The 24,151-nt window shown below is 43.6% G+C and overlaps 1 protein-coding gene across 8 annotated transcripts in view; it reads right to left on the bottom strand.

Moving 5' to 3' along the window:
* The window catches only part of PPIL3 (peptidylprolyl isomerase like 3), a 32,787-nt gene that overhangs the window by 3,591 nt on the left and 5,045 nt on the right, over positions 1–24,151 (bottom strand). For 4 of the 8 annotated variants that reach the window (XM_030209212.1, XM_030209211.1, XM_030209216.1 and 1 more), the window contains 4 exons: positions 21,515–21,598; positions 17,293–17,334; positions 14,364–14,438; positions 14,154–14,247 (listed from right to left, as the gene is read on the bottom strand). In XM_030209212.1, the coding sequence (XP_030065072.1) occupies positions 14,154–14,247; positions 14,364–14,438; positions 17,293–17,295 (172 nt within the window). In that variant the 5' untranslated portion in view covers positions 17,296–17,334; positions 21,515–21,598. The remainder of the gene's footprint in view (positions 1–14,153; positions 14,248–14,363; positions 14,439–17,292; positions 17,335–21,514; positions 21,599–24,151) is intronic. The other 4 variants (XM_030209209.1, XM_030209210.1, XM_030209215.1 and 1 more) reach the window with 2 other exon arrangements.

Genomic DNA, 24,151 nt, shown 5'->3' with positions numbered 1-24,151 from the left:
TCGCTGTACTAACCATAAAAAGTTAATGTGGGAGAACTTACCGCCTCCTATTTAGGAGGCACTGTGCTCTCGCGTTAACCCAGCATTAATCAGTTAGCACATGGTAATCCTATGCAGCTTGCTGGTTAATGCTTCCATGCCCATTCACGCCCCCTGCAAAATCTAATTTAAAAAAATACCTAATGACTTGGTTAATGCATGCAAACAGGCAAATACTTTGCATGTTTTACAGCAGACTGTTTTTCTTGTACTAAGCGCAAATTAGGGCTTAATGCCCTTTAATGAAAGGACCCCAGTGACACACAACAAAAACAAAATTATAATACACATCAAATATAAATACAAAATTAAAACAAACACTACACAAAGAGAAGTCAAAAAAAGTAAAAAAATAAAAAATACACCAAGGCAGACTTGGACATAGTTGCAATCACAGAGACATGGCTCAATGGTTCCCATGAATGGGATGCAAACATACCAGGTTATAATCTTTTTAGGAAGAATAGAGAGGGGGTAAAGGTGGAGGAGTAGCTCTGTATGTGAGAAATGATATCCCAGCGACTGAAATGACAGGGAACTGGGGAAAGGAAGAAGCGATATGGATCACCTTAAAAAGAGAGGATAGAACCTCTATCCACGTGGGTGTTGTCTACAGACCCTCGACACAATTGGAGGAACTAGATAAAGATCTGATCGTTGATATTCAAAAGTTGGGGAAGAAAAGAGAGGTGCTGTTGTTGGGAGATTTCAATCTGCCGGATGTAGACTGGAAGGTTCCGTCTGCGGAATCGGAAAGAAGTAGAGAGATCGTGGATGCTTTTCAAAGTGCTTTGCTCAGACAAATGGTGACGGAACCCACAAGGGAGGGAGCGACGCTAGATCTGGTACTCACAAATGGGGAGTGGGTGCCCACCTGGGCAGCAGTGACCAAACGGTTTGGTTTGATATGACGGCTGAAGAGGGTGGCCACTCAAAACTCAAAGTCCTGGATTTCAAGCATGCTGACTTTAGTAAAATGGGGGAATACCTGAGGAAGGAGCTGATGGGATGGGATGGGAGGACAGTGGTCCAGTCTGAAAGAAACTATAAATAGGGCAACGAACCTTTATGTAAGGAAAGTAAATAAAAGCAAGAGAAAAAGGAAACCGATATGGTTCTCCAAGCAAGTGGCTAAAGAGTTGGCGTTCCAGAAATACAAAAAAAATTCAAGAAAAGGAACACGAGGAGGAATACCGGATGAAACTGAAAGAAGCCAAGCGAGAGATATGTTTGGCGAAAGCACAAACGGAAGAACAAATGGCTAGAAATGTAAGGAGGGGTGGCAAAATTTTCTTCAGGTATATTAGTGAAAGGAGAATGACTAAAAAGGGAATTGTGAGACTAAAAGATACTGCGAACCGCTATGTGGATAATGATGAAGAAAAAGCAAATTTGCTAAATAGATACTTCTGTTTTCACAGAAGAAAATCCTGGAGAAGGACAGCGATGAACTGGAAAAAGTACAAATGAGATTGAAGTGGATAGAGCACCATTCACGGAAGAGAGTGTGTATGGACAACTTGAAAAGCTAAAGGTGGACAAAGCCATGGGACCGGATGGGATCCACCCTAGGATATTGAGGGAGCTCAGAGAGGTTCTGGCGGGTCCTCTTAAAGATTTGTTTAATATATCCTTGCAGACGGGAGAGGTTCCGAGGGATTGGAGAATGGCGGATGTGGTCCCTCTTCACAAACGTGGTGATAGGTAAGCCTCACTTCGGTTATTGGAAAAGTAATGGAAGCAATGCTGAAGGAAAGGATAGTGAATTTCCTGGAAGCCAATAAGTTGCAAGATCCGAGACAACATGGTTTTACCAAAGGGAAATCATGCCAAACAAATCTCATTGAATTCTTTGATTGGGTGACAGGAGAATTGAATCAGGGACGAGCTATGGACGTAATCTACTTAGATTTCAGCAAAGCTTTTGACACGATTCCCCACAGGAGGCTCTTAAATAAACTGGATGGACTGAAGATAGGACCCGAAGTGGTGAACTGGATTAGGAACTGGTTGACGGACAGACGCCAGAGGGTGGTGGTGAATGGAATTCGCTCGGAGGGAAAGGTGAGTAGTGGAGTACCTCAAGGATCGGTGCTCGGGCCGATTCTGTTCAATATATTTGTAAGTGACATTGCCGATGGGTTAGAAGGCAAAGTTTGCCTATTTGCGGATGATACTAAGATCTGTAACAGAGTGGACACCCTGGAGGGAGTGGAAAACATGAAAAAGGACCTACGGAAGCTAGAAGAATGGTCTAAGGTTTGGCAATTAAAATTCAATGCGAAGAAATGCAAAGTGATGCACTTAGGGAGTAGAAATCCACGGGAGCCGTATGTGTTAGGCGGGCAGAGTCTGATAGGTACGGATGGGGAGAGGGATCTTGGGGTGATAGTATGAGGATTTGAAGCCGAAGAAACAGTGTGACAAGGTGGTGGCCGTAGCTAGAAGGTTGTTAGGCTGTATAGAGAGAGGTGTGACCAGCAGAAGAAAGGGGGTGTTGATGCCCCTGTATAAGTCGTTGGTGAGGCCCCACCTGGAGTATTTTCAGTTTTGGAGGCCGTGTCTTGTTAAGGATGTAAAAAGAATTGAAGTGGTGCAAAGAAAAGCTACGAGAATGGTATGGGATTTGCGTTACAAGATGTATGAGGAGAGACTTGCGGACCTGAACATGTATATTCTGGAGGAAAGGAGAAACAGGGGTGATATGATACAGACGTTCAAATATTTGAAAGGCATTAATCTGCAAACGAACCTTTTCCTGAGATGCGAAGGCGGTAGAACGAGAGGACATGAAATGAGATTGAAGGGGGGGCAGACTCAAGAAAAATGTCGGGAAGTATTTTTTCGCGGAGAGAGTAGTGGATGCTTGGAATGCCCTCCCACAGGAGGTGGTGGAAATGAAAACGGTAACGGAATTCAAACATGCGTGGGATAAACAAAGAATTCCTGTTCAGAAGGAATGGATCCTAAGGAGCTTAGCCACCGAGATTGGGTGGCAGAGCCGGTGGCGGGAGGGGGAGATGGTGCTGGGCAGACTTATATGGTCTGTGCCAGAGCCGGTGGTGGGAGGCGGAGATAGTGCTGGGCAGACATACGGTCTGTGCCCTGAAAAGGACAGGTACAAATCAAGGTAAGGTATACACAAAAAGTAGCACATGTGAGTTTATCTTGTTGGGCAGACTGGATGGACCGTGCAGGTCTTTTTCTGCCGTCATCTACTATGTTACTATTAAATACACAGGCTCTAGTATTATGCTTAACCATTCCTAAGAAGATCTCAAAAGCCTGTGTAAATAGCCACATCCTGACACTACATATAAACTACACAGAGATCATTTTCCAACCTCATCTTTACAGTCAGCGAGTTCCACAACTGCGGACCTACAAGGTGAGGCAAGAAAATGTAACCCCCAGTTTTTTTTTTTGCTGTTTTCTCAGCAACCGCTTGGAATTTCAATGTGGAATTTTACAGCTTTAATTGCTTTCACTATCTACGTTTGTGTTCTGAATGGATAAACTTGGCAGTGTGACCACCCAGTGAGGGGGGGGGGGGGGGGTACCTGCTGTTAGTGACATCCTAGCAGTGCTTTTTTTTGTAGGAAAAAGGTGCCAGTACTCATTATGGGTGGGGTCACCACACGTGGCTCCACCCCTATGATAGCCACACCCCTTATACCAGCAATGGCGCATATAAACAGACATCATTGAAAATATTATACTAGTATAGGAGAAAAAAATAACGTGATTTTTTTCATTATAAATAATTTCTGTAAGCTGTTACAGCTCCAGTATACCCAGTGCAAAATAAGACAGCAGATGTAAATTCTCAAACTGGACATATTCCAAACACTAAAATGAAAATAAAATGATTTTTTCTACCTTTGTTGTCTGGTGACTGTTTTTCTATCCATATTGGTCCCAGTCTCCGATTCTGCTGCTCTCTGTCTGTTCCCTTAACTCCGTTTCCAGGGCTTCCTTTCCATTTATTTCTTTACTTTCCTCCTTTATTTGTTGCCCTTCATCCGTAAGTAAAAGCTGGGTCCTCCGTAGACTTGGACTGTCCAGCGGATCCAGCTTCTATTTTCTCCATCTATGTGCCGTTATTCTCCTCTCTTCCCTTTCCCTCATCTCCATCCATGTGCATCTTCTTTTTTCTTTCCTCCCCTCCCTCCATGTCCAGCATTTCTCCTCTCTTCCCTCCCCTGTATCCATATAAAGCATAATTCTCTCTCCCCTCTCCTCCATCCAAGTCTAGCATTTCTCCGCTCTCCCCACCAACCCCTCAATCCATCCATGTCTAGCAATTCTCCTCTATCTCATGCTCTCCTCTCCATTTCCAGCATTTCTCCTCTCTTCCCTGCCCTCCATCTATGTCCAGCATGTCTCCTCTTCCCCTGCCCTTACCTCCCATTTCCAGTGTTCTCCTCTGTCCCGTCCTCCCCTGCCATCCATGTCCAGCGATTCTCCTCTCTCCTCTGCCCTCCATGTCCAGCGAATCTTCTCTGCCCCGTCTTCCCCTGCCATCCATGTCCAGCGATTCTCCTCTCCTGCCCTCCATGTCCAGCGATTCTCCTCTCTCCCCTGCCCTCCCCTCCATATCCAGCGATTCTCCTCTCTCCCCTGCTCTCCCCTCCATGTCCAGCGATTCTCCTCTCTCCCCTGCCCTCTCCTCCCATCCATGTCCAGCAATTCTCTCTTCCCTGCCCTCCCAACGATGCCCAACAATTCTCTCTTCCCTGCCCTCCCCTCGATGTCAAGCAATTCTCCTCTCTCCCATGTCCAGCGATTCTTCTTCCTCCAGCCCATCCTCCTTCTCCACTGCCTGCCAGTGAAGCAATAGAAAGGCTGCCAGTGTCAGACTCAGCAGTGCGAATGATGCAGCGATTGAGAGAGGCTGGCAGCATCGGAGCTTCCCTCTGCAAGTCCCGCCTATTCGGAAACAGGAAGTTGAAACAATGTAGGCGGGACTCACAGAGGGAAGCTCCGACGCTACCAGCCTCTCTCAATCGCTGCCTGCAGCGTTCATGCTATCGAGTCCTAGAAAAACAGTAAGTAGGGGAGTGAGAGGAAGGGTGCAGGACTCAGCTGGGGGGGAAAAAAAAGGTGCCAGTATGCCGTGCCAGCACAAAAAAAGCCCTGCATCATCGCGGCGTAGACTTTTGTCTGAGGAGCAATGCTGGAGGTCTATCACAAGCTCCACCCAAAGCTGCAAAACTCAAGGAAGTACTGCAGAACATCTTGGACAAAACACAACAGGGACTGATCGACAAGGCTGTTAAATTCTCACAGCGACTGAAGGCCTATGTTAAAGCTGGGGGTGGACACTGAGCATTCACAGTGACTTGCAAAATTCTGACACATTGTTAATTGTATTGGCTGAATGACTATTTTACTGTTTTAGCTCAAAACATTTTTCACACACAAAAATCAGTAGGAAGTAGGGCTCTATTTTGATTAAAAGTTTAATCGCGATTAAGCACGCAATTAAAAGTATGCTGTTTATTTTTGTTTCCACTGCAGCTCCCTGTGACTCTGGGCAAGTCACCTGACCCTCCCCATTGTGCAGAGCAGCAAGGAGCTTCAGTGGAAACAAAAATAAAGTAAACTTTCTTGTTGAAATTCAAAGTGGTGGCAAGAAAGTGGCAAAAAAACTCTAGGGGGTTACTTTTTTTTATTGCCTCACCCTGTATAACTGACAAAGCTTTTCCACAGGTCCCTGAACTTCTAGCTTCAGCTATCAAGGAAATACACAGCAGAGGACCCCAAAAGGATCTTGATAAGTGCCTTTTATTAAGGCACTGGTTCCCAAACCTGATCCTTGAGACACCCCAGCAAGTCGGGTTTTCAGAATATCCACAATGAATATTCATGAGAGAGATCTGAATGCACTGCCTTCACTGCATGCAAATCTCTCTCATGAATATTCATTGTGGATATCCTGAAAACCTGAATGGCTGGGGTGCCTCCGGGATCAGGTTTGGGAACCATTGTATTAAGGGATGACATGATCTACTACATATTCTGAGCTAAGGCATACCATGGTACTTTTGACATGTGCACACACTATTGGTGCACTAAAAAATAAAATTTATTTTTTCTCCGCATGAGCGTGTCTGGGAATGGAGAATAGGTGTGGCTGTGCTAATCTGTTAGCCTCCTTCCCTGATATCACCGTAGAGGAAACCGCCCATCTTCTTTCCTCCTCGAAATGCACCACCTGTTCCTCTGATCCCATCCCCACCAACTTACTTAACACCATCTCTCCTACTGTCACCCCCCCCATCTGTCATATCCTCAACCTCTCTCTCTCCACTGCAACTATCCCTGACACCTTCAAGCATGCTGTAGTCACACCACTCCTCAAAAAACCATCACTAGACCCTACTTGTCCCTCCAACTACCGCCCCATTTCCCTCCAACCCTTCCTCTCCAAAATACTTGAACGCGCCGTTCACAGCCGTTGCCTTGATTTTCTCTCCTCTCATGCTATCCTCGACCCTCTTCAATCCGGCTTTCGCCCTCTATACTCGACAGAAACGGCACTAAAGTCTGTAATGACCTGTTCCTTGCCAAATCCAAAGGTCACTACTCCATCCTCATCCTCCTTGACCTATCCGCCGCTTTTGACACTGTCAATCACAATTTACTTCTTGCCACACTGTCCTCATTTGGGTTCCAGGGCTCTGTCCTCTCCTGGTTCTCCTCTTATCTCTCCCACCGTACCTTCAGAGTACATTCTCAAGGATCTTCGTCTACCCCCATCCCACTCTCTGTTGGAGTTCCTCAGGGATCTGTCCTTGGACCCCTTCTTTTTTCAATCTACACCTCTTCCCTGGGCTCGCTGATCTCATCTCATGGGTTCCAATATCATCTTTATGCTGATGACACCCAGCTTTATCTCTCCACACCAGACATCACTGCAGAAACCCAGGCCAAAGTATCGGCCTGCTTATCCGACATTGCTGCCTGGATGTCCAACCGCCACCTGAAACAGAACATGGCCAAGACCGAGCTTATTGTCTTTCCACCCAAACCCACTTCTCTCCCTCCACTCTCTCAGTTGATAACACCCTCATCTTCCCCGTCTCATCTGCCCACAACCTCAGCGTCATCTTCGACTCCTCCCTCTCCTTCTCTGCGCATATCCAGCAGATAGCCAAGACCTGTCGCTTCTTCCTCTATAACATCAGCAAAATTCGCCCTTTCCTCTCTGAGCACACCACCCAAACTCTCATCCACTCTCGCCTTGACTACTGCAACCTACTCCTCACTGGCCTCCCACTTAGCCATCTATCCCCCCTTCAATCCGTTCAGAACTCTGCTGCACGTCTTTTCTTCCGCCTGGACCGATTTGCCCATATCACCCCTCTCCTCAAATCACTTCACTGGCTTCCGATCAAGTACTGCATACAGTTCAAGCTTCTCCTACTAACCTACAAATGCACTCGATCTGCTGCCCCTCATTACCTCTCCACCCTCATCTCCCCTTACGTTCCTGCCCGAAACCTCCACTCACAGGACAAATCCCTCCTCTCAGTACCCTTTTCCACCACTGCCAACTCTAGGCTCCGCCCTTTCTGCCTCACCTCACGCTTGGAATAAACTCCCTGAGCCCATACGCCAAGCCCCCTCCCTGCCCATCTTCAAATCCTTGCTCAAAGCCTACCTCTTCAATGTCGCCTTCGGCACGTAACCACACCTTTATTCAAGAAATCTAGACTGCCTCAACTTGACATTTCGTCCTTTAGATTGTAAGCTCGTTTGAGCAGGGACGGGCCTTCTTTGTTAACTGTACAGCGCTGCGTAACCCTAGTAGCGCTTTAGAAATGTTAAGTAGTAGTAGTAGTTCAGCACAACTACATTACCACATGCTGATTAGCACGCAAGCCCTTACAAAATAGGTGGTGGTAAAGGCTTGCGTGGTAACTTTTGTTAACAGCTGCGCACTAATGGCAACATTAGTGAATGGTCATGAAATTGGAAAAACTAAAAATTTGCCATTTTCCAGCCATTGAAAAAAAAAAGAAATAGACCTTAGTGCATGGAAAAGATCTGCGCAAGGGAGCGCTAAAGCCAGGTCCCCTACACCAATCCTCATCCTATCTATACAGACCACTCCGGAATGTCTCCAACCTCATTTCCATTTCCCTCCTCTCCCCCTCTTCCCTCCCCTTCTTGTGCGCCCTATGGAATGCCCGATCTGTTTGCAACAAACTCTCCTTTACCCATGACCTCTTCATCTCCCGTTCTCTCCAACTCCTCGCCCTAACTGAAACCTGGCTCCCAGCCTCAGTCGCTGCCCTATGTCATGGAGGCTACCTCTTTTCCTACACTCCTCGCCCAGTTGGCCGCGGAGGCGGTGTCGGGTTTCTACTTTCACCCTCTTGCAGATTTCAGCCCCTTCTCATACCTCAGTCTCACTCCTTCTCATCCTTTGAAGTCCATTCCATCCGCTTATTCAACCCGCTGCCACTCCGAGTTGCAGTCATTTACCGACCCCCTGTTAAGTCCCTTTCTTCTTTCCTCACTGACTTCGATGCTTGGCTCTCTGTTTTTCTTGAACCTTCATCTCCGTCCCTCATTCTTGGTGACTTCAACATCCACATTGATAATTCCTCTGATTCTTCTACTTCCCAATTCCTTGCCTTAGCATCCTCATTCAATCTTCAGTTGTGCTCCTCTGCACCCACTCACCAAAATGGTCACTGTCTCGACCTTATCCTCTCCTCTAACTGCATTCCCTCCAGCTTCTGTTCCTCAGATCTCCCCCTTTCTGACCATCACCTATTAACCTTCACACTTAAGCACCCTCCTCCCCGATCCCACCCAATCTCAATCCCCACATCTAGAAATCTTCAGGCTAACCTTTTCTCTACCGCCACTCAATCTAAGTCTGTCAATGAAGCTGTTTCCTTCTATGATACTATTCTCTCCTCTGCACTGGACACTCTTGCCTCTCCCATGCCCCGTCCTACTAGGTGTACCAAACCCCAGCCTTGGCTAACCTCTAAAATCCGCTACTTTCGTTCCTGTGCCCGCTCTTCTGAACGCTCTTGGCTTAAATCCCGCACTCTTGCCAACTTCATTCATTTCAAATTCATGCTTAACTTCTTCCAGTCTGCCCTTTCACTTGCCAAACAGGATTACTTCACCCAATTGACAAATTCCCGTGGCTCCAACCCTCGACTCCTCTTCGCCACACTGAACTCTTCTCAAGTTACCTCCGCCCCCAATTCCCCCATCTCTTTCTCCTCAGACCCTAGCTGATCACTTCCACGATAAAATCCGTAAGATTAACCTTGAATTTTCATCCAAACCCTCCCACCCCTCTCTCCCCCTTAGTCCTCACCACCTACTCTCCTTCCTCTCCTTTTTTCCTCCTTCTCTGAAGTGTCTATTGATGAAACTGCCCTTCTTTCCTCCTCTAAATCTACTACCTGTTCCTCTGATCTCATCCCCACTTATCTACTTAACACTATCTCTCCTACTATCATCCCAGTCATCTGTCACATCCTTAATCTTTCACTCTCCACTGCAACTGTTCCTATGGCCTTCAAACATGCTGTGGTCACTCCACTCCTTAAAAAACCCTCACTTGACCCTACCTGTCCCTCCAACTATCGCCCCATCTCCTTTTCCTCTCCAAATTACTGGAATGTGTCATTCATCGCCGTTGTCTTGACTTTCTTTCTTTGCAACCTATTCTTGGCCCACTCCAATCTGGTTTTCGCCCTCTTCACTCTACTGAAACTGCACTTACCAAAGTCTCTAATGACCTGCTACTGGCTAAATCCAGAGGTCTCTAGTCTATCCTTATCCTTCTTGACCTATCTGCTGTTTTCGACACTGTTGACCACACTATACTTCTGGCTACGCTGTCCTCACTTGGATTCCAGGGCCCTGTTCTTTCCTGGTTCTCCTCTTACGCTTCGTTCTTTCAGTGTTCACTCTGGTGGATCCTCTTCAACTTCCATCCCGCTTTCTGTTGGTGTGCCTCAGGGTTCTGTCCTTGGACCCCTCCTCTTCTCCATCTATACCTCTTCCCATGGCTTCCAGTACCATCTTTACGCTGATGACTCTCAGATCTACATCTCCACCCCTGAAATTACAACCTCGATCCAGGACAAAATCTCAGCCTGCTTGTCTGACATTGCTGCTTGGATGTCTCAACGCCATCTAAAGCTCAACATGACCAAAACTGAACTTCTCATTTTTCCCCCTAAACCCACCTCCCCTCTTCCCCCTTTCTCTGTCTCTGTTAATGGCACTCACATCCTCCCTGTCTCCTTGGCTCGTAACCTTGGAGTCATCTTTGATTCCTCTCTCTCCTTCTCTGCCCATATTCAACAGATTGCCAAAACCTGTCGCTTCTTTATCTACAACATTAGCAAAATTCACCCCTTCCTTTCTGAATACGCTGCCAGAACCTTTATCCACACCCTTGTCGCCTCTCGCTTGGACTATTGCAATTTACTTCTCACTGGTCTTCCGCTCAGCCATCTCTCTCTTCTCCAATCTGTCCAAAATTCTGCGGCAAGACTTGTTTTCCACCAGAATCGTTATACCCATACTAGCCCGCTCAAGTCACTTCACTGGCTCCCTGTCCACTTCCACGTTCAGTTTAAACTTCTTGTACTGACCTTTAAATGCATCCACTCTGCAGCCCCCCCATTACCTCTCCGCTCTCATCTCTTCCTACATTCCTCCTCGTGAACTCCGCTCGCTTGACAAATCTCTCTTGTCGTCCTCTTTCTCCTCCACTGCTAACTCCAGGCTTCGCTCCTTTTCTCTCGCGGCACCTTATGCCTGGAATAGACTTCCTGGACCTATATGTCTAGCTCCAACTCTACCTGTTTTCAAATCTATGCTGAAAACCCACTTTTTCACTACTGCTTTTAGCTCCTAGCCACAAGTGCCCTCCCCTTGTCCCTTCCTCCCTTCTCACCCATTACTTCCCTCACACGTAACTGTCTTGTTTGTCTATATTACTTAGATTGTAAGCTCTTTTGAGCAGGGACTGTCTCTTTGTATCATGTGTTCAGCACTGCGTGCGTCTGGTAGCGCTATACAAATGCTAATAATAAATAATAAAGCCCCTTTTTGCTGCAGTTTAGTAAGAGGACCCCATAATTTAATACCATAAATATCATGGCAAGTAACTTAAATCAGGGCAAATCCTGGGCACTAGATCGCCACGGAGCTTAGTTGCACCCTGCCTCCAGATTACACACCCAGAACATTTTTCCTTTCCTTTTTTTTTTTCACACTGACCACCAAAGAAACAGCATAGTTCTTACAATCTGTGTTCCTCTTAGTAAATTTGAGCCACCCAGTCCAGGAACTTCCAGTTTGTTTCATTATCTGAAGATATTTGAGATTGCAAGACCAGCCAGAAGTTCCTGCATCACAAGGCTCAAACTTTCCAAGAGCCAAACTGTGCAGAATTAACTGTAGGAGAACTGCTCTGTCTCCTGTGGTGATCAAAGCAGTAGTAAAGAGCAAGGTGAGGGGAACAGATGAATGCCTTAAGTCTGTTAGTTGCATAAGAGTGAGGGATGGCTAGTTACCTGAAAGCAAGGGTGTGGGGGGGGGGGGGGGGGGAGTTTACACTGGGGGTGCTCAATTCAATACAGAGGAAGGAGTTTGCTCAAGCAACTACTGCAAATACAAATCTGACACCCATAGGCGCGTATATATATATATATATATATATATATATATATCTCAGAGAGAGACTTGGTGGAAGGCATATGCAAGACAGAAAAAAAGGAAGAACCTAGGTGAAGACTAGGGTGTGGCTGGTATATGACAGAAAGAGAGACAATTCTCTTTGCTTCACTTATCAAGGGGATGCCATCAAACTGCTGACAGTACACTTGGGAATAGAACTTGTTGGTTTCTACCAGTGATGTACAGCAGCACGTTTTGTAAATCAGTCCCTTAACTTTATTTTCTCATACACACAGAATGGGAAAACAATCTTAGTAAATCATTTCTAAGGGACCCTTTTACAAAGTCACGCTAAAAAGTGGACTGTGCTACTTTTAGCAGGCGATTTTGTCCCACGCTCAGGTCACCTCTTAGAAATTCTGCTTTTTAGCAGACGTGCTATTTTTGGCAATAATGGCAGGCGCAATGTGCAAAATTAGAGCCTGGACATTTACCACGTGAGCCCTTACTGTCTCCTATTTACTTGGCAGTAAGGACTCACGCACTAACCTAACAGTAATCGGGTAGCATGCGGCAATGTGGCCGCGCTGCTGATTACTGCCGGGAACACCCCCCACAATAGAAAATAAAAAGCTATTTACTACTGTGGGGAAACTGCGCACGCCAACTTTGGAACTACTGCTGGGCTCCTGCACTACCTCAGCGGTGGTAGCTCTACTGCGCCTTTGTAAAATGGGCCCAAAAAGCGCTAGTGCAGATCTCAAGAGGAGAACTTAAAAGTGGGGACAAGCAGGAGGGGGCTAGCAAGAGAGGTCTTGGCACTGGCTCCTACATATTTGGGCTGGGTCCTAGATTCAAAGAAAATCTGCCAAGGCTTTGAGTTAAATTGTTTATAAAAAGGTAAAAACTAACCAAACGGTGACCACTGAAGATTTAAGATAGGCAGACACTTATAGATTTACTGTAGCTTGAACTTTTAACTAGCTTAGCTGCATATCAGTCTGCACTCTTCACAGCAGTTCAAGTTGTTGTTGAGGAGTGGAGGAGTAGCCTAGTGGTTAGTGCAGTGGACTTTGATTCTGGGCAACTGGGTTCGGTTTTCACTGCAGCTCCTTGTGAATCTGGGCAAGTCACTTAACCCTCCATTGCCCCAGGTACAAATAAAGTACATGTATATACTATGTAAGCCACTTTGAATATAGTTGCAAAAACCACAGAAAAGCAGTATATCAAGTCCCATCCTCTTTCCCCTTTCCTTAAGCTAACCTAGTCCAAGTTGACGAAATGCCAACAGCATCCCAGCCTTCAGCACCGGCAATTTGCAGAACTGAGCCCTTGCACCATACAGTATAACTCAGTGAATTTCTTAGTTGACCTAATGAAACTACCGACTATGGCCCTGATGCTCAAAGCTTATCGTGCTTGCAGTGTTTGATTTAGACTTGTACACGTTATTCAGCATCTAAGGGGTTCTGTATTGCTTTTACCGTTTGCCGTAGCAGCTATCGATACACTTGCATAGGATTATTACAATGAGTTCATTAATATTAAAATGAGCATTCCCTGCACTGTACAGAAAGAAGCACCTACCTTAAACGTGCAAAGTTTTCTGGCAGGTCTGGAGCTGTCGTATGAAGGTGACTTCTCGGTGGAAGTTTGCTTGCATTTTTTTAATAGTATCTGAATGTGTGTGTGAAATGTGTCATGTGCATGTATGATCTGTGTGTCCCACATATAACTGTAGTGTTAAAAAGTTGTCATGGAACAAAAAAAAAAAAAAAAAAAAAAAAAAGAGAAACGCCAAATGTGACGTCACTGGATGCATGCCTTTTTTCTTGGGCATGTGCAGAACATAGACGCTTACTGCTTGCAGAATTTGTGCATCTCATTTGCATGTGATTTCCTTTGAGCATTGGTCACAATTGGTAAGTTCAACCAAGGCTATAAATGCACGCAGTGTTTAACAGCGACTTTTGAGCATCTGCCTCTGTATCAGGATTGTACCAAGTTATAGTTGTGCTCTGTGCAACTCCCCCCACTGTTCCCCTCCACCCTACCACTGCCAATGAAAGAAGGCCTGAGCCCATACGCCAGGTCCCCTCCCTACCCATCTTGAAATCATTGCTCAAAGCCCACCTCTTCAATGTTGCTTTCGGCACCTAATCACAACACCTCTACTCAGGAAATCTAGACTATCCCAACTTGACATTTCGTCCTTTAGATTGTAAGCTGTTCTGAGCAGGGACCATCCTTAGTTATTAATTTGTACAGCGCTGCGTAGCCCTAGTAGCGCTCTAGAAATGTTAAGTAGTACTAGTAGTAGTAAGGTGGGCTGTAAGCAATATTTGCACCTTGTCTAGTTGCAATGCTCACAAAGCCCCTTGTACGGTACTGTACTGTGCATATCTGCTGCATTCATGACTACAATTGCTTATGATAGTCACCTGTTGGATCTCCAGTCTGGACCATAAAGCCCTTGATATTCCTGTGGAAGAGGCAGCCTGTGTAGTAGTTACTAGCACAGAGTGCAAGAAAGTTCTGCAGAAAGGAGAAGCAAAGAAGAATGAAGAACCTTTGAATAATGGAACAGAGAAAAGAGAGATTAAAGGATGTGGAGAACATCAGGTGGAAGGTGGGATATCTCTGCATATTACCTCACTTGCCTTGGGTGCACGCTCACAAAAAACTTCAATCTTGATATCACCCAGATCTGTGTGGAAAGTCACAGCCTAGTGAGAATAGAAAGTTGCTTTTTCAGGGTACATCACAAAGCTAGTTATCATGTAGCATACCTTTTATTAACAGTACAATGGAACTTACCATTCAGGTTTTTTTTTTAATGAAATTCCTTTACTGACATTTCTTCATAACATAACCTTTGTCCAAACACCCATTCAAACAATAGAGTCCTTTTAATAAAGGCACTCCAGAAAACGGTCAGCACTGTGATTAACATGTGGGTTTGCCACGTGCTCCGGCCACTTTCAAGCGCAGCTGAAAAGTAGCCACGGTCGGCTTTTTTAAAAATGGCCATGCACAAATTTCGCCATTAGTATGTATTATTTGTCTGTGTGTTCCACACACAGGCAAGGACACACAGTGGTGGTAAGGGCTCCAGCGCTACTCCTGTGCTAATCGGGTAGTGAGTGGTAATGTGCCTGCACTAACCTGATTAGCACAAGCATGCCTACTCTCTGCCTCCAGACACGCCTCCCGTGGAAAAAAATAAAAAAATATATTTTTACCGTGAGTAGCACACAATGCTGGCCAAAGTACCGTGGGACGCCTCAGTGCATCCTGTGGTAGTGCCTTTTTACCGCGTGGTAGGCCCATGTTAGGCCTTCTGTGCCTTAGTAAAACGGCCCCAATTGTTTGCTACATTTAAGGCATTTATGCTTTTTCTTAAATTTCCTCTTTTTTTCCCTCCCTTTAATTGGTTCTCCTAAGCCTTTTGGACTGTACACCCTTCACATGTTTGTGGTCTAATGACGATTGATAGTCTGTTTCTTTGGTATCATGTCTTATTATCATAACTATGCATTTCAATCCATTTCGCTATTTCAAGTGTTTATTTATAATTTGTTAACTTAAAATTATAAATAAATAAAAATCAGATGGTTACGCAAACATTTCCTCCCTATACTCTCCACCCCTCAAAAATTATAATCTATATTTCTCCTCCAATTTGTTTTACTTCCGTTAAGGGGTCCTTCTAATAAAACGCGTTTTGGGCAGAAATTTAATGCACAAGTCCAAAGCTTACATTGCATCAAGAAGGGGCTTTCCCACTATTTTTTATTTTTTAGTTCAAATCGTGCGTTAACAGATGACTTCCTGGTACCGGTTAGAGCAGGAATTTAGGAAACAGTAAGTGGTCCCGTGTTAACTCTGCCTTACCATGTGGTAAATGTGATGCTCTAGCTGGCTGCTTTCATGCCCACTCTCCGTCCATGCCATTCCCCCTGACAGAGCCTGACCACTGGAAGGAAAGGCGAGTTTGGATGCAGGGGCACGGCTATGGCCGTGACAACTGCATATTGGACATTCTGTGGTATATCAAGCAATGTGAATAAATAAAATAAAACAAAATTGGAGAAACATTCCTTCACTCAACATGTAATTAAATTCTGGAATTCATTGCCAGAGAATGTGGTAAAAGCAGTTAGCTTAGCAGTGTTTAAAATGTTTTTGGACAACTTCCTAAAAGAAAAGTCCATAAGCCACTATTAAGATGGACTTCGGAAAATCCACTGTTTATTTCAGAGATGAGCAGCATAAAATCTGTTTTACTCTTCTGGGATCTTGCCAGGTACTTGGACTTGGATTGGCCACTGTTTGAAACAGGATATGGACCTTTGGTCTTTCCCAGAATGACAACGCTTATGTATTTATGTACATAAATTGAAAAAACTAATCTTCTCTGCCAAGGACCAGGTGTTATGACAGGCGCAGCGGGCATTCACCACATCAGCTATTCAGCAGTAGTTGGTGTGGGGGTACCATTAAGTGCAGGGCAAGGACCAGGATACACTGAAGAGGCCCCCAGATTATTATAATAAAAAAAATCTAGAATTAGGAGTGCCAAGAGTGGCAGCTGAGTGGAGGACAGCAGCATAAAGCAGGAGCTGAGTAGTGATGCTTACTGATGCTATTACTGCAGTAGTACAGAAGAAACAATCCTTGCATATATCACTGATAGCAATCAAAGTACAGCGAAGATGACATCATCATCATCTTCACTGTGTTTGTTTGCTAATACTGCAGTAGTATCAGACTATAGAACATGAAAAGGTTTCCCATCAGTTTTAATGGATAACCCCTAGGGTCCCCTGTTTCTGCCTAGTATTAGGCAACAGATTAACACTTCCATTCAACTGTGAGGTGAAATTTCGTGTCCCAGATCCTATTCCCACTATCTCCTTATAGTTTTCCTGCTGGATACCACTTATTAACTTAAGCTCTGTTATACATATTCACAGATTAGATAAACAGTATCCCCCAGATTCTATAGATTGCACATAGATTTCTATGACAAAATCTAAGCGTATTCCATAACAATGTGCATAACCTAATTGGTTAAAAAGCCAATCAGAACTGTTAATTGGATGGTAAAGAGCAATTACCAGCAACAGTTGGCATTACAACTTATGTGAGAATTCACTAAGTGCATTCTATGGTGTGTGTAAATTCTAATGCATGTGGTCAAAAAGGGGGCATGGCCATGGGTGGGTCGTGGACATCCCGAAAAGTTATGCGCATGGTTATGGAATATACCTGCTCTGCGATTAACTTAGGGCCTGTGAATGCAGGTTTCCAGGGAGAGCCTTGATGCATGATCTTTGGCACACTATAGGGAGTATCTTTCATGATTATTATAGATGAAAGAGTGTAAGGTCTGATTTGAGTTGACCTACTGGCTCAGATTGGCAACCTGTGCCGTTATGGGAAGTTAATGCCACATCACCCTTCTCCACTGGTAATGTGATTATATTACAACCATTGCTAAAGTAGGAGGATTAAATCTCTTGCTTAAAAAAACAAACAAAAAAAAAACCTTTTTGATTGTTAAGAACATCAACTCACCATTCTGCCTGGCCTTGAGGTTTCCACGTCTCTTGTTGCTTCCTGCATGGAAAAGCAAACAGAGGGGTCACACATTTTTCCCCCCTGCTGTATCCCAATGCATGTATTAAACATGCAGGTATTGCTGCACTGAGAACACACAGCACCACCTCCCCAACTCAAGTCCTGACAGTCCTTGTTGGGTATGGATGTAAATGGGTTAATTTTATGAAGTCAATTTGTGTGTAATTGACCATTATAAAAATTCTAACCAGTGTAAAAGTACATCCCTTAATATGATGGTGCCTACTTTGCTGGTAGGTGTGGAGCACAAGTGAAGCTCACTACACATATACTGGCCAATATCCAGCGCTATTTATCTGGCCAGGAATGGCTCCTGGCCAGTTAAATAGCCTTAAGCTGATTAAGCGGTAATATTCAGCATGAGATAGCCAGCTATCTTGACTGAATATTAGCGCTTAGTGGCTAGTCCATACACCAGCTATGTTACGTGACATAGCCTGTTAGCGCAAATATTCATTGGCTGACTGGCTAAGTTTAGCAGCCAGGTAGACCCGCCCGCATACATAGCGGATCGACCCTTGGCCGCTATAACTTAGCCGGTCAGCCAATGGCTTAACCAGCTATGTAGCCATGGCTAACCCAAAAATTCAATGCTAGTCACTGGATATGCAAAGGACTCCAATACAAATCAAACTTACGCATCCAGTTTTTCCTACATAATCACACAATTGTGGAACACATTATCAAAAGCCTTGAAAAATACGTACGACCACCTACACTTCTGGAGAACACTAAAAACTTCTGTTTAAAAAGGCATACCCTACCAACTCAACACAACTAAAATACGGAATGGACATAACACAATTCTTCCGTTATACGATTCCCTTATGTGGCTGTACCACATGAACATCACTCTATTTGTTTACACCGGAGTCTGAAAATGCATCTCTGGTACTATGTAAGCCACATTGAGCCTGCTAATAGGTGGGAAAATGTGGGATACAAATGTAACAAATAATAATGATATAGCCCAGGATTGAATTTCCAGATTAACACGGCTGCCTCCTGCAGGCTGAACGTTGGCTCCGTTGATCATAAAATGCCAATGTAAGTGGCAGACATCATACCTACATTGCAGGTGCAGGCATTTACACCTGTCTTTGCCTGTATTTTTCACATATACGCAAAAATGAGTGCCACCTATATGCCTCTATAAACATTCATCTATCTGCCTTCTTAAACAGACACCCCCTTATAAAGATTACCCAAATAATGTGATACAATGCTTCTAAATTGATATATTGTACACCACCACCTCGAGTACTAAATGCAGGTCGATTTTCCCACTAGCAAGAGACATAAAACTACAAAAGATATGGAGATGGGCAAACAAGATGATCAAGGTAAAGGATCAGCTTTCCTATGAAGAAAGCTGAAACATCTTAAGGCTCTTCAGTTGGGTAAAACAGAGAAACAGAAAATGGACACTCCATAAAAATAACAGCTGCTTTAGAACAAACTTAAGAATGCAGTTTTTCAGTCAATAAAATTACACTGCCAGAAAATGCAATCAAGGCTACAGTCACATAGGTGAGTTTAATGTTTCAGGAGAACAAGTTCATTAAGAATTATAGCAGTTAGACTCAGATTGCCACCTCTCACATGTGGAAGCATAGGTGTTGGGAAGAAACAGAGGCGATGATCTGCAAGCAGCAGCGGTATAAAACAGCACAGAGCAGACCAATAAATGTAGTAAAAGTGCAATTTTATTCAAAACAGAGCACAACGTGGTCACGTTTTGCCTTGACAGGCTGTGCCAGTGGTAGGGCTGTTAATTATAACATACAGTGTTAAAAACAAGCAAACTTATGAGTAGAAAATATAAATGAAATCTATAGTTCAAAAACACATTACTCAAATTTACACAGATATGTAACTTGTGAGTGGATTATTTATTTGTTACACTTGTATCCCACATTTTCCCACCTATTTGCAGGCTCAATGTGGCTTACATAGTACTGTAGGCGCTCGCCAAGCCGGTAAAGAACAATTACAAAGTGGTATTATCAAACATATAAACGGCAAGTGACCGACTCACCTGCAAATGCGCAGTAGTCGGAACTCAGAGTGTAGAAGTCCAAGCCCCGCCTCCACCAGCAGTACAGCCCAATAGGGAGGAGGGCAGGAGGGGGCGGTACTGAGGGAAACAGACGCTGGGGGGAGGGGAGGGGAGAGAAGAGAGCAGGGTTGGTGGACGGGGGAGGCCATAGGAAAACAAAAAACTAGCCCGTTGTTACGGGCTTAACGGCTGGTGGTAGAATAAGGTTCATGTGTTACAGACACATTTGGAAATCGTAGAGAGGAAGAGTTGCGTGAAGTCCATTACTAGCTTTAGTTAATTGTGTAGCAGGGTTCAGGCATTTAGGTATGTCAGTAGGGTATGCCTTTTTGAATAGGTTGGTTTTTAGTGATTTTCTGAAGTTTAGATGGCTGTATGTTGTTTTCACGGCTTTTGGTAGTGCATTCCACAGTTGTGTGCTTATGTAGGAAAAGCTGGTTGCATAAGTTGATTTGTATTTGAGTCCTTTGCAGCTTGGGTAGTGAAGATTTAAGTATGTTCTTGTTAATCCGATTGTGTTTCTGGTTGGCAGGTCTATGAGCTCTGTCATGTATCCCGGGGCTTTGCCGTAGATAATTTTGTGAACCATGGTGCAGATTTTGAAGGCAATATGTTCTTTGATTGGGAGCCAGTGCAGTTTTTTCGGAGGGGAGGAAAACACTGTAAGATCTTTTTTTAGCCTTTTAAAAATTGGGACAACAGCAATTTTTTTTTTTTTTTTTTTTTTTTTTTACAGTTTTTTTGCAGAACTGAACATAAATTCATAAAATATAGACGCTGTCCTCTTAGAATCACTAATTAAAATTTTTAAAATGCTGCAAAAATAGCTTTAAAATTGCTTTAAAAAAAGTCATTTTTTTTCTATGCGTTCCAGCAGCCATATTGTTTGTGTTCAAATGATGCTTGATATCGGCGAGTGCAAAGGTCGCAGCAAATGGCATGAAGCTGCAGATGCAGTGTGAGATGTGGTTAAAAAAATATAAAAAGACAGTTACTTACAAACTCAGCACTTTCCAAACAGGGAAGCAGCACTTTCTAGCAGCGCTATTTGAGACTTTCATATTTATTTAAACATCGATTACACTGGGTCATATTTTGTACATTATGTACACATATTCAAAGAAAGGAGTGATTATTTGGCCAAGGATGTGTATTTGAAGCAGCGATTCAAATGTCAGAAGTAGGCTGGTCTGTTTCTGGACTCTATTGCATAAGTGGCTTTGCACGAGGTTAGTGCTATTGTGCTGAAGACTGAGGATTTTATTCTCATACACATTCGGTGGTGATTTTGTTCGCCTGATTAGTCCCTCCTTTCTGTTAAGGGATTGATTGTTGTATATTTGGAGAGTTTTATTGTTTGATGTGATCATTTCTCTCCATTCAAAATCATTTTTTATGGGGATAATATTTTGAGCAGCATGTTTAATCCTCCTGTGTTAGGAATGGTTGTGATATCATTACATTATTATTTATTTTATTTTACACAGCTTGATGCACCGCTATATGCCAAAATATGGCTACAGAGTGGTTTACAATAAAACAGAGAGAAAAGGAAAAGTGAGACAGAGGATAGAATGGAAAACTTAGGAAGAGCTAAAGGAAAGCTAGGGACGGGGTGGGGGGAATGCTGAGGAGAAAAAGTGAGTTTTCAGAGCTGATTTAACTTTAGGAGGATTCAGAACCAAGGGAGGAAAGAAGGGCATTCCATAATTTTGGACCAATGTAGCTCAGAGCAGATGCATGAGTGGATTCAAGCCTAATAACAGAAGGGTGTGTGTGTGTTAAGGGGGGGGAGGGGGAGTTGGAGCAGGCAGGCTGTTGGTGGAACGTAGGGAACAAACAGGTGTATAGGAGATGAGGAGATGAGAGAGAATTTGGAGCTATAAGAGTATGGGATTTGACTACTAAAATTAAGATTTTGTACTGAGCACGAAATGAGAGAGCGAGCCAGTGTTCACGATGAAGAAAAGGAGTAATATGGTTGAAAGGCTTTGCATAGTAGAGAAGGTGAACAGCAGTAGACTGTACCTCATGTCATTGCTACAGTGTCCTGCATCATATGGTGTACTTATGCAGTAACCATGATGAACTAATGCATACCTGTTTGGTCTTTGTGACGTTTTCTTTAGACCTCTGGCAGTGCACTATATGATTACATGATTGTTTTGTTTAGTGTTGCCAGACCTGAAATACAAATTTAAACTATGAAACACAAAATCATCATATTTTACAACAAAACCCAGGTTAAAATGTGCATATGGCAAAAAAAAAAAAAAAGTTAATATGGGAAAATAGTTTAAAAATTCAAATAAAAGTTCAGGGTTACAACCTGCTCCATAAAGAACAATTTTGTATTGGCTTAGTGAGATACCAATTTTATTTATGTTACATTTGTACCCCGCACTTTCCCACGCACGGCAGGCTCTATGCGGCGGGCAATGGAGGGTTAAGTGACTTGCCCAGAGTCACAAGGAGCTGCCTGTGCCGGGAATCAAACTCAGTTCCCCAGGACCAAAGTCCACCACCATAACCACTAGGCCACTCCTCCACTCCTTTTACTGGTTGCATCTATATCTAAGTCCGATTGTCTCTCTTATTCCAGCCTCTAGGGCTGAAGTGTTGTCCCCTCCCCAGGGGCAAGGGACAGGATTATACAGCTTCATAACGGATCTTAAATTGGGTTTCAACTTCTACACCAGAAAAGTAAGAGCTCATCTTGAATGTTGGTGTGATAGCTGATTATAGAATTAGTGGGTTAAGGTCCCAGTTCTTAATCCTAACTGCTCATTTTCACACTTAGCATGCAAAATTGCACACACGGGACCAAATTCTATAAATGCTCCGAAAAAGCACTCTAAGTGCCAGTCTATAAACGGCGATCAAAGTTAGACACTATTTATAGAATAGCGCTTAGTGCCAGGATCTGTGTCTACCTTTAGATGTGAGGATTTACACCAACTAAACCCTGGTGTAAATCCTCACAGTTAAATTAGGCGTGGATCCCCACCCCCCCACACCCCTTATTATATAACAGCATGCATAAATTTAAGGAATGCTCCTGATCCGCCCATGACACTGCCATGGCCGCACCCCCTTTCTGGAGCCACACTTATAATTTACACACAGATCCTGACACCTAAAAAGGCATGCCTAAATTTTAATACCAATTAGTGCTGATAATTAACACCCAATTATTGGTGCTAATTGGCTTGTGATTCAATTTATTGGGATTTATTAACCACCTTTATGAAGAGATTCACCCAAGGCGGTGTACCAGCAGGTACAGTTTAACATAAAACTTACAATTTTGTTAACAGCATAGCAATAGTAAAATAACCAAGAATAAACACAAATACAACGAGATAAACTGAAAACAGTAAATTGAAACCTAATAATAGAACTACCATTAAACAGTATCAAAAATATACACATTTAACAGAACTGGAATTCAAATACCAATACTATAATGTTAGCGTAATACTAATAATACACCTAATAAGCATGCATTAGAACATTCAACTAGCACAGATATGATGCTAAACATGTTCTACAACAAGGCTTACCATACAGCTGAGGGACCAACAGCAGATATATGATGGGAACAAGATGTGTGGTACAGAGTCAGTTGGGATATTTAGTTAACTAAATGCAAGACAAGTTCGTTGTATAATTAAGCAAGAGATGAGGAACTGATCTAAGTTACGTGTGTAGCAAGCTAGTCCATGTGCAGAATGAGTGTACAGTAATAGCGTAAGTAACCAGGTCTACTTGTTGGTGTATAAATGCTGACTTGTGCTACAATTCTACAACAGCAACTGTGTTTAATTGCACTTAAGCAGCATCCTAGTACCTAACTTTAGGGTTGTACGTGACAGCTAAATGTCTGCCAGTCAAACTGCTGGATCTAGGGTTGACTGACACTTTCAAAACAGGCTGAATCAAATATTGTGCACAGAGAGGATGGTATCAGTAAAGTGGAAATTCTTTAACAGGGCACCCCAGTGCAGCATGGGGAGCACCTATTCTATGTATTTGGACACACTAATTCCATTATAGAATACTAGCATAAACTTGCGTTGGTGTGCCTAAAATTAGGCATGACCACTTATGCCAGGTGCAAATGGGCGCACCTAAATACGCCACTCAACATGCTTAGCTATTATATTCTATACGTTTTTATGGGCCAGATTCTTTAAATGATGCCTTAAATTTAGGCACATTGATAAACAAGTGCGGTTTATAGAATAGAGCACACCCCCAGATTCTTTATAGTGCGACTGACGTTGCGTGCATAAATCTGGGCATATTCTGGATTTGTGTGCGGAACTTAACAAGCCAATCGGTGTCGATAATTGCCAAGTTACAATTATCAGCATTAACTGACTTTAATAAGCAGAATAAGTACATTAAAGAATGGCATAGACACACCTACCTTCATGGCTTTAAATGCAAGTACAAGAATCATAAATGTGATTCTATAAGAGACAGGTAACCAGTGATATTCTATTACAAGTGAAGTAACATGGTCATTAAGCAGTGAGTTTTGAAGAAGCCTGATTGGTATTTTGGACAAGCTGTAATCTTCTGTCAATTAGCAAATGCTATTATAAAGTGAGTGACTTGTAACGAGTGAATGGATTAGTGTAGTAAAGGCTTCTGTAGTTAACAGTGACTTATTTAATGTAACTTGATGAAGGCCAAAAACAACCAAACTCCCCCCCCCCCCCCCCCACTAGC

This window comes from Microcaecilia unicolor, chromosome 7 (genome assembly GCF_901765095.1).
Source record: "Microcaecilia unicolor chromosome 7, aMicUni1.1, whole genome shotgun sequence".
NCBI classification, from domain to species: Eukaryota; Metazoa; Chordata; class Amphibia; order Gymnophiona; family Siphonopidae; genus Microcaecilia; species Microcaecilia unicolor.
This window is presented reverse-complemented; position numbering and strand designations above follow the sequence as displayed.